Here is an 11,548-nt window from a genome sequence, read left to right as displayed (position 1 = left end):
AGCGTCTAAGAAAATAATAAGCTTGAAAGCAACCTACTCCTATGTGTCCTCTCTCTCAAATTTCCTGTAGAGGGCTCCTCCTCCCCTCTCATCTCCATTTTGTTAATTGTTTTCTGATTTAAACCTTGCAGACCCTCTATGACATTCTTGCTCAAACAAGACTGATTAGTACTTTGTCTGTAGCAATATATAAAATTAACTAACTCTCATCAACAAAGTTACAATGTCACATAGTAAATTGCTATGCTAATCTGGTGGCAATGCTAATTATTCTTTGTATAATTAAGTGTATTTTAATAAAGGAGACTGATTTTGAAGCTTTCAAGGTTTGTGAATCATTATATACATTTTTCTAGTACTTTTCCAGAAAGGGGAAAATGATTCCATGCTTTTTCTTATTTGTACCCAAAGTGTATTTTTTGGCTTTAGGAATATTTTTTTCCAAAGTTTCATGTTAGTTTTACACAGCATCAATTCCTGAACTCAAAATATCACTGCTGTCTACTATGTCTATATTATAAACATACTTTTAAAAGTGTCTTAATTTTAAACTCATTATATCTAAATGTTATCTAAAGCAAATAGAACAGTCACTAATTTTTTTTAGGATGTTTACTCAAACTACAAGCTAAAGCATAGTTTCATAGTAGGTAGGGTCAGAAGGGACCTGAGCAGATCATGAGGTCTGACCCCCTGCCATGGGCAGGAAAGAATGCTGGGGTCAAATGACCCTGGCTAGGTGATTATCTAGCCTCTTTTTGAAAACCCCCAGGGTAGGAGTGAGCACCACTTCCCTTGGAAGTTGGTTCCAGATCCTAGCCACCCTGACTGTGAAGTAGTGCCTCCTGATGTCTAGCCTGAATCTACTCTCAGTCAACTAATAGCCGTTATTCCTTGTTACTCCCGGTAGTGCTCGGGGGAACAGGAACTCTCCCATTGCCTGCTGGTCCCCCTTGGCAAGTTTATAGATGGCCACCAGATTGCCTCTCAGATTTCTCTTGTGGAGGCTGAACAGGTTCAGGTCCAGTAGCCTCTCCTCGTAGGGCCTGCCCTGCTGCCCCCGATCATGTAAGTGGCCCTCCTCTGGACCCTCTCAATACTGTCCACATCCCTCCTGAAGTGCGGTGCCCAGAACTGGACACAGTACTCCAACTGCAGCCTGACCAATGTTACATAGAGGGGGAGGATCACCTCCTTGGATCTACTTGTGATGCTCTGTGGATGCATCACAAGGTGCGGTTAGCCTTCCTGACCGCTTCCTCACATTGTCGGCCCATGTTCATCTTGGAGTCAATAGTGACTCCAAGATCCTTTTCTGACTCTGTAATGATGAGAAGGGAGTTCCCCAGCCTGTAGGTATGCTGCTGGTTCTTCCTCCCCAGATGCAATACCTTGCACTTGTCAGTATTGAAACCCAAGCCATATTTTTTCAATTGGCAGATTCCACAAAGGTATTAAACTTGTGAGAGAATATGAGTTAATTTTTCCATAATTCTATTTTAATGGCTCAAAGATTTACCTAACTTGGAAACATTCAAGGAATAAAGTAGGAAAAAGCAAAGAATATTTCAATGTTATACCTTGGCAGAGACTACGGTAATTAACAGGAAACACTGTACTACACCAGGATGTCACAGAGACAAGTAAAGTACAAATCTTCCTAAACATACCTTCCAACATGGATCCTCATTTGCTAGCATATGAAAGAAGGGCAGAGAACAGGTTAGTGGGCAACACATCAGTGTAGCAATGTCAATTCTCAGCTATGGAGTAATTTTAGTTAAGCTGAGGTACAAGTGAAGATGAAAGGTGGGGTCATAGCAAAAACTAGTTTAACATCCACAGGGAAGAGTGACATAGCAGCTACAAAGCACATTTTTATGTTCATGGTTATATGACTGTTCCTCTGATTTCAAGAATTATGCACCTAAAATCTAAATGCTGAAAATGCTAAAATACCACAGTATCATAAAGACAATTTGTATTGACAAGAAATGCCCATACTGTATTTGTTAGGAAAGTCTTTAAGAGCTTGAACTTGCTTGGCACTAAACATTTTGGCCCTGATCCAGCAGAGCACTTAAGCATGTGTATACAACTAGGTGTATATAATCAGGACCACTAAGTTAAGCATCTGTTTAAATGCCTAAGTGATTTGTGGCCAAAGCATGCAGCATTTGGAAGAAGCGGGCTTTAAATGATCATAAAATCTCTGCTATCAATAGTGCCTTGGGTTCAAGGGGATAGAAACATCTTTCTTTGGTTCCTTAAGTTCTTATTTAAATCACATATTATCTGACACGTGCCTATACATACATGATGACCAGAACTGGATCACTTATCATATCTCACTTATATAATATGCATCTATGTTTTTTACATTACACATTCACTTTTGTTGAGTACACTTTTTCCATCTCTGTATGACATGTATATATACAGATACATACCCCCCCACCCATGCACAAATTATTCAGACTGAATTAATAGCACAAGTTATTATTTGCGTATTTGAGGAGTATTTTATATAAGTGATGTACATCACAGAAGGCAACCTCATTTCAGCTGAGATATTTTCCAATCAATGAAGTCTGAATCGGCATTTTAGAGAGAATATCGGAAAAAAATCTCTTCTTGTTTCTAAATGTTTCTTCATGTTTTCTTTAAAAAATACATTTCTTAAAATTCCCTTTTCAGTTCACTTTTATTGTTATACTTTCAGCTACATTCAATGCTTGCTTTTCTCTTCTATGTATGCTTGTGTAACAGGGGGCCTGCTCGGGGCCGACTTCCCAGTGGCCCGCCCACCTGTTCCTGGGCTAACTGCCCGCGCTCTCGCCCACCACGCCTTGTTGTTAATTAGTTAATTTAGAAGTTAATAAGTGGGAGGCTGCCCATTTCCTGCCCCAATGCCAGGCGGCACTATCTGCGGCTCCATTCCTCCCCTACACCGCAGCCCAAGCCTCACAGATGGCATCTAGATGTTCTCATCGTCACCGGCCCCTCACTCTGGGCCCTAGAATCCTACAGATTGAACCCCAACCTAGAATCTTCTCATCAGGTGTACTCTTCTGCCATCATACCGGGCAACATAGCTCCCTGAGCTGATTCCCTTTCGGGTGTGATCCCCGCACCAGGACCTTCGGCTACTAGCCCTGGCCCACCTCCAAGCCAGTTGGAACCCCAAGCCCTCAGCTCTTGGGCATTCCTCATGGTGGGCCTGACCCTTCGACCCTTACAGTCCTGGCCCCAGCATGGGCCAGTCAGGGGAAGTTCAGACAGGCCCTGAGTCAATGCCCTTACTCTTCTTCATGAGGTCCACCTTCTCAAACCCTCCAACAAAGGGGTAACCCACCCGGTGGTGGGAGCTGGGGTTAAGGCACCCCGACCCAACTTTCACCAGGGTGGTAACTGGCCTGGCATTTCCTGGGGGCTCCTGTTCCACTGAGAGCCCCACCAGGCCACCCACTCCCAGCAGGGTGCAGTTTTAGGTCATGCCCAGGACCAGGAGCCTCCTATTCATCCCCTACAGCTCCTCCCTTACCTCCAGATGATATCAACAGCCCTACCAGCCAGGTGGTGTTGTTGCTTGGCCTCCAGCAGCAGAACCGCCCTGCTTATATGGGCAGCCCTAGATTCAAAATGGCTGCCCTCATCAGGCACCTGCCGGTTGCTGCCTTCTGGTGCTTAAAGTGGCAGGCACCAACAGTGTCCTGCCACATACCTCCCCACTTAGCTGTCTACACTGCCTCCCACAGCCTGTTCTTCCAGCTCCTCATAACTACCAGCCACTAATGGTTTGTCATCTGTCTACTCCCCTTCCAAATAAAACTATGGAGACAGAGAGAAAAGGGAGGCAGCATGAAGAGAATTCACTGAAAAACTAACAGGAAAACAGCCAGGGATTTATAGGGAAACACAGTCCTCTGATAATGCAAATTATAAAGAAAAATGCATTTAGGTTAGTATAAGATGAATAAGGAGACTGCAGTTATAAACTGCATGAAAGGACAGCAAACACAACTTTACAAGTTCAATGAAACAACACTTAGTTCCTTCTAGTGCTTGGCAGAAAAATTTCCTGTTGAAAAATGAAGAACGTTTCTATGATCACCTATATCTGAAGCACCACTGTGTGCATTACCACAAACTAAGTCACAGAGACTGTATCAAGTGTGGAGCTATTCAAACTCTGTCACTAGCTTCCCTCCTCTTCTGCAAAGTAATCAAATATCTCATCTTGTCATTCAGAATTCTGTGCAGCTCTGTTGTGTCTGTCTTCCCCCTATATGCCCTCTCAGGCACTCTCCTTGTTCCTCTTTCCCATCCTTAGCTCTAAGTCTTTTTCTCACACTGTTGCTTATGTTTGAAACAGGCTTCTTCTCACAAGTAACTGTAATTCTCTTCACCAAATTTATTATCTGAAGGATCAACTCTCATGACATTTATCATGGAGCTGTGTAACACGGGAGTGTTGGGGGTGGGGGGTTGGTTAGGAACACAACACAAGAAGGGGCCCTACTTAAAGCCTCATGTCCTCAAGTGATTATGCATAAATTGCAGCTTCATTTTTTAAAAGAAAAGTTCCTACAGCAAAACTGGAAAATGTGATCCCTTAAAGATGAAAACAGAGAGTAAATGAAAGTACCAGAATTTTTATTATTTTATTTTTTAAATCTAATTTTTAAACTAATATCATATTTTTGAGCACTTGGGTTAAGCAATACCATCCCCTTAATCACAGGTGACTGGTAGGGGGGCACGGGGGGGGACATGTGCCCCCCCCCAAGATTGGACCCCAACTTGGCACCACTCAGGACGGGGCAGTTTTTTTACTGCGTGGGCCAGCGGAATGTTGGGAGGTGGGAGGGGGGCGTAAGCTGTGGCACAGAAGTATAGGAGTGGATATGGGGATTTTGGCCCGCCTCTGGGCCCACCCACAAATTGTGCCCCCCAGACTCAGGAGGCACCAGTCACCCCTGCCCTTAACATCCACTTCCTTCTACCTATCTCACTACTCTGTAATAACTACAATTGCAGGCTTTCCATTGATTTCAAAGGCTCAAGCTGAATAGGTTTTTGAAATTCTTGCCTTATCCTTTAATTGTTTTGCAGTGTAATGATCTATTGTGCATGCTCCAAGGGATGGGAGCCATGTATAGCTATGAACTATGTACTGCTTTAGGAGTAATTCATAAGAAACACCACTAATAAATATTTAACACCATATCATAATTGTTGTGTAGTCATTTAAAAAAATACTTACCTCTTGCAGAAAGGAACAAGGGATTATTCAAATAATTTGATGCAAGGCGTTTCCGCTGCAAAGAAAGAGAAAAGAGACTATGTTGTCAGCTGAAAAGCATTTTCTTTTCTCTCACTCTTTTGTGCCAACAGTCTCTAAGGAACTTCTTCCATATCCATAATCAAGGATTCACAAGCTAATTCTATGATTTAGAATTCAACTGCTTAAGTCTTTTCAGTTGGTCATTTAGAATGTACACAGCTACATAATTTATCTTTCTAACACATTTTTCATAGACCAGCTTTATGTGCATTAGGTTTCATTAAGAGGAGGTAGATGCAAATCGTAAATGTTATTGATTGGACCTCCAGAGCAGTTCCTGGGATCTGTAGTACAAGGAAACAGTACAAAAAAGACCCTCACAACCCAGCATTCAAATAACTTTCATAAAAGGAAAATGCAAATAAAACTGTTGCTGTGAGATGCCACTTTTATTAGTGCTGACAGAAATAGTGATGGACTTTTCACCAGAAGAGAAATTATTTTTACTGGCTTGAAAATTATCTACAGGCAAATTTTGTTTGAAGGCTGCCTACTAGGGCTCTAGTAAAATATTTTCTTCCAAAAGTTAATGTTCACCACCTTTAGGATTTAGAGGCATTTCAGTTTGCTAAGGATGTCCATGAAAATTCCTAATCTATAAACATGTGTCTATTAGAAACCTGATTAAGATAATCAACTAGTTTCACATAGTCCATTGCTCATATGATAACAACTATTGGTCTCTAGCAACCAGGGCTGGATTCAAATCAGTGATCTAGGCTAGGGACAGACATTTAAAAAGACCAAGCCTGAATTGATTCAGTCTTTGTAGGTTAGTCTAACCTGCATTGATTGAACTGATTTGCAAGTGAATAGGCATTCACTTTTGATTCAGGAAATGCAGGCACATGCCTACAGTGGCTCAAGCTAGAAACCAGGGAGGACACTACAGCGAGCCCTCCCTTCCCTTCTGCAGCAGGTGCAAGGCTGGAGGAAAGCTGACCTGGGGGGCATGGCCCTTCAACAGGCTGCTAAGTATGATTGGGGAGGAGTTTAAATCCACACCTTGGCATACAGGGACCCCAGCTGGTGTGTGCCTAGAATGGGAGGGGGGAAGCAGCCCTTGCCAGACACCAGCCTGGGCAGCACCACAGATGAAGGGTGGCAGGGAGGGGGATTAAACTTGCCTGTCTCCCCTATCAGACATGGGCAGGGGACCCCAGCTGGGGTCTGCCCAGCTTTTCCCCCTGCTCACCACTCATGTGGTGCGGGGCCTGTGCAGAGCTGGCTAGCATGGCCCTGCCATCCACCCAGGGCCGAGGCTGGGGCTGCAATGCTGAGACTGGGGCTGGGCTGTGGGGCTCAGGCTGGGGCTGGCCCTGTGACTACAGGGCTGAACTGGGCCAGCCCACAGGTACTGCTGAGGGTGGATGCAGAGGGGCCACCCCAGGCTGAGGCCATGGGAGCTGTGTGCCCATATTGCTCCCAGCTCCCTGCACCCAGCCTGAGTGGGGCTGTCATGGAGCGACAGCTCGCTGGGAAGGGCCTGGTGGAGCTGTCCTGGGCTGGGCTGCAGGGGCAGGGTCCTTACCAGCTAACTGTGGCTCCATGACAGCCTGGCCCACATAGGTAGTGGCTGGCCAGATAGGGGTGTAGAGGTGATGCTACTATAGCTGCAGGCAGGCACCTTGGCAGCCAGACTGGGCATGTGGGATGTGTTAATCATGCCTGTGGCTGCCTGGGCCAGCTAAGAGGCACTGGCAGGCCCGAAGCCCAGCAGCCACCCACTGTAGGGGCTTCTGTGCCTGCAGCCACCACTCCTACCACACCCCCTTTCTGTCACTGTGCAGCATCTGGCCGGCTGCAGCTGCACCAGAAGCTGCATGCTAGCCAGAACCAGCAGGGCTGTTCTGCCTCTCTTGCCTCCAGCTGCCACTGTAACTGCCACCTCTGCCCCTGACAAGCTGCTCTGGGTGGGTGGGCAGGAAGCTTCAGCCCAGCAGCTTCTGCCCAGCGCACAGTGGTCTGGCTCCGGCTCTGGGCCACCTTCCATGCACTCCATCTGCCTGGCATGATGAGTAGCCCCTGCAGGTGGGCAGAGCAGGTGGAAGGCAGCTGGGAGCTCAAGCCAGATCTCCATATGCTGGGCAGAAGCCACCAGACTGAAGCTTCTAACACACCTGCCACCTGGCTGGAGCCAAAGGGAGCACAGCAGCACCTAGCCAGCGGCAGCTGCACTGGGAACAGTCCCACTGGAAGCTGTGCATAGGCTAGGGCTAGCAGGGATGTTCTGCTCACCTCACATCCAGCTTCTGCCATGCCATGCTGTTCCAGGCAGGTGGAAGCTTCAGCCCTGGTGGCTTCTGCCAGTGCATGGAAATCTTGCTCCAGCTGCTGGCCACCTTCCACCCACTCTACCCACCCACAGGGGCTGCTCATCATGCCAGGCAGCTACACCTCCATACACTGGGCAGAAACCTCTGGGCTGAAGCTTCCTGCATGCCCACGCAGAGCGGCATGGCAGGGGCAGGTGTGGGAGCAGCAGCAGCAGCAGCAGCAGCTGGAGGTGAGGAAGGCAGAACAGCCCACCTGCCCCATCCAGCATGCAGCTTCTGGTGCAGCTGCAGCTGGCCAGCTGCTGCACAGTAATGGATAGGGGGTGCAATGGCAGCTGTGGGCACATGAGCCCCTGCAGCGAGCAGCTGCCAAGCTCCAGGCTTGCCTGTGCTTCCAAGCCATCTCGGGAAGCCATGAGCACAATTAAGATGCCCTGTGTGCCCAGTCCAGCTGCCAAGGTGCCTGCCCCATGGCCTGGCCTGGACCAACCCCACCAGGCTCTTCCCAGCCAGCTGTGGCTCCATGACAGCTCTGCCCAGCCTGGGTGTTGGGAGCCAGGAGCAATCTGGGCACGTGGCTCCTGCGGCCCCAACCCAAGCATCAGCTGGCTGGGAAAGGCCTTGCCCCCACAGCCCAGTCTGGGCTGGCCCCTCTGCACCTGCCCTCAGAAGCGGCCATGGGCCAGCCCAGCTCAGCACCCCAGCCCCAGCCTCAGCCGCAAGTGAGGCAGGCAAATGGCGGAGCCATGCCAGCCAATTGGCTCTGGCCATGACCCTGCCCCTGCTGCTGTAGCAGCGAGGCGGGGGTACCCTGACAGGGATCGCTCCACTGTGGCCAGGCAGACCTTGGCTGCAGTCCCCAGGGGAGAGGGGAGGGAGAGGGGACTAAACCCCCTCCCTGCATCCTTAGCCTTAGGGCGCCATTCTGGCCACACCCCTGCCTCTGTTCCGGCCAGAAAGCAGAGGGGCAGGGCCAGCCCTGCAGACAGCACAGCACAGCCCAGGGCTGAAAAGCATGCTGGGGAACTCTGGTTTAACTTAAACCAGGAAGGGGTCTTGGACAGAAGTTCTATAAACCAGTTTGACCCAAATAAGTTAAGTCTGATACTACATTCAATTGGGTTTATCTTAATCCAGGTTTGGCCACTTTGAAACTGGTTTATGTGCACTGAACTTCTGTTCTGTTATAGGTTTAAACCAGTTTCTAATCACTTAAACTGGTTTATGTGTAACTTCTGTCCCTAGGCCTAGAGACTGGAGGTCTCTATACTGCATAACTACTCTTCTGAGTCACCCAATTACTGAACAGTAAGAGTGTAAAGTATACTGTACTCCTCCAATACATGTCATTCACTGTTTCTTGAGAATTAGAGGGGTATTTTGCTAATACAAGATTGATTTGGTGGTGAGAAAGCTGCTCTCTGATGTTCTGCTCTTAGGACAACACTAGTTACTGAAATTCTGTTAATGAATTTTCTGTATAGAATTTTTCCTTCAAAAACTTCCAGCCTGAAACACATCCCCTTTTCCTTCCTCTTCTCCCTCCCTCCCTCCTCCCCCACCCATCCCAACATATCTTTAAAAACTAAACTACCCAGGGTGGAAGAATGGAACAATTTCTGAACAGCATAAAGAGATAAAAGCTTCCATGTAGAGAATTTAACTGAAAAAACACAAGTCTAATTTAAAATCACAATTGTATATTCATAGTCAAGAAAGTTAACAGCACAGCAGTTTCTTTGCTCCTACAGCTGAGGGGAGCAAATAAAAAGTGTAATTTATATGCAAGTTCAGTTTAAACAATCATGAATTAAAGATCATCTACTATATCAGCCATAAATTAAACTGAGCCAAAATGCCTAAAACACCACAAAATACCTGAACTCACTGATCAGCAAATAGATCTGAGCAGCTAATTGATCAGAGGAAAACCATCTGCCTGTATTTTATCTGAATGACGTTCCCTATGGTCAGTGTTTAATGACAGCACTTAATGAGGACAGAACTGATCAGCCACATGAGCTCTAACTGAAAGACTCTTTCTGCATGCTACTCATCATTTCAAGATATACTTTGGAGAACAGGTCTAATGAGAACTGTAAACTACAGCATGACAAATCTATTTAACCCCTCTACTAGTTTCTTCAAATAGTTTCTCAAAAATACTTAAACATTAGAACTACCAAACTGCCACAGAATTTTTACACAATTTGGCTGCGTAATACAAATGAGAAACACCACGTATGTAATCTAACTAGGACTGTGGTCCAAAGTGTGCTGAATATATGTATTAGCCAGAGACTGTGCCTGCCCTGAACAGCTCACTATCTAATGGTTTAAGTAGACAGTGAGATTAGGAGAAAAATATATCTTTGTAAAATGGGGTAACAGAGGCAAAAAACAGATTAAGTGATTTGTCCAAAGTTACAAGTGAAGTTTGCATTGGACCTAAGAAACTGTAACAGGTTTCTTAAATTCTCTTCTGTTGTTGTATCCCACAAAGTCAATCTTCCTCACAAATAAATGGTCATGTCATTAAATAAACTATCTACCTCTCTACAAACCAGTTAGTTCCCTTTTTACCTCAACTACCTCTCCCCTACCAAAGTAACTTGAATTTTCAGAAAGCTGGTAAATCAACAATTCTGCATCGCTGGTAATTTGCTAAGGAAAGTCACTCGCCTTAAGTTTACCATGCACAGGAAGCTAGGAAATGTTTCTTCCATGTAGAGTTGCTTGCAAATCAGTAATTTCCATTCTGAAAGTTTTGAATTTTTTTATTCAAGCTAATATTTAAAAAATTTTGGTGGAATTAAAATTTATAAATTTAAATTCAAAACCACCAAAACATTTTGCTTCAATAATGCTATATCTTTTCACTTCACTAAACTTGATTAATTTAGAATTTTACAATCAAATGTAACATGGCAATTACATTTCACAAGCAGACAAAATCATGATAAAGTTAAAAACAATTTTTATATTATTGAAATGATAATCAAAAAACATTTTTCCCTTTTTCCCATTAAAAAAATTACTGAAGTCAGCTTTGTTTCATAGTTTAAAAGTTGAAGAAACTTGTATTGTTTGATGAAAATGGAAACAGCTGTATCAAAACTTATTTTCCAACCACTTGACTTATATACCTCCTTTTATACCTAAGTTCTGATTCCAATGCTAGACAAGGTCCATAGTTTTTTAATCCTTGTGAAGCCCCACTTAAAATAACTCGGGTATAAAAAAATAAAAGAGTTTAGCCATAAGGGAGTTTATATATGTGCTCTGGGAGTGGGGGTGGGGTGCTTTAGTTAGAGCCATTCAGAGCCACTCTAATTAAAATGCCCAGAGCATGATGTGTATCAGCATCCAGTCCAGCATTCCTGTGCTGAAAAATGGCAGTGGGCGCACTTTTACTAAATCTTGTCGAACAAGCTTTAGTTAAAGCACCCCCACTGCCATTTTTCAATGTGGGGATACTGATACTCATGACACTGGAATCTGCTGCAGTTCAGTAATTACCATACTCCAACAGACTCATTTAATAGTTACATTTGATTACAATGTGTTAGAGCAGCCTCACTGCACGTGGATAGGTGCACAAGACTTTGATTTCAGAGTTCTTTACTGTCAGCATGACTGTTGGCATTTTAATGAATTTCAGTGCTCATAAAACAGGCTAAACTGACTTATCTGAAAAACAAAACCCTCTATTTATTCCCTGATATGTGTGACATGAGGAAAAGCTATGCCGGTTTCAACATTCTGCCACCACTGTTCTTCAGTTCTGATTTACAGGGACCATTCTCTACCGGTAAGAGAGTAATTAAGTTTTACATTAATTTAGACTTTATTGGCATTGAAGAACTAAGTCACGTTGTGATGTGAAAACCTGTTGCCTAGAAACTGGAATGAAGCATGTTTCCAT

At 45.0% G+C, this 11,548-nt stretch overlaps 1 protein-coding gene across 1 annotated transcript in view; it reads right to left on the bottom strand.

The window, feature by feature from the left end:
* Positions 1-11,548, bottom strand: part of PHF21B (PHD finger protein 21B) — a 279,182-nt gene that overhangs the window by 5,996 nt on the left and 261,638 nt on the right. Inside the window, 2 exon segments of the mRNA XM_006023571.3 lie at positions 1,671-1,693; positions 5,267-5,321. Of these exon segments, the coding sequence (XP_006023633.2) occupies positions 1,671-1,693; positions 5,267-5,321 (78 nt within the window).

Source organism: Alligator sinensis, unplaced genomic scaffold (assembly GCF_000455745.1).
Source record: "Alligator sinensis unplaced genomic scaffold, ASM45574v1 scaffold975_1, whole genome shotgun sequence".
NCBI classification, from domain to species: Eukaryota; Metazoa; Chordata; order Crocodylia; family Alligatoridae; genus Alligator; species Alligator sinensis.
Note: the sequence above shows the minus strand (reverse complement) of the source record. Positions and strands in the feature narration are given on the sequence as shown.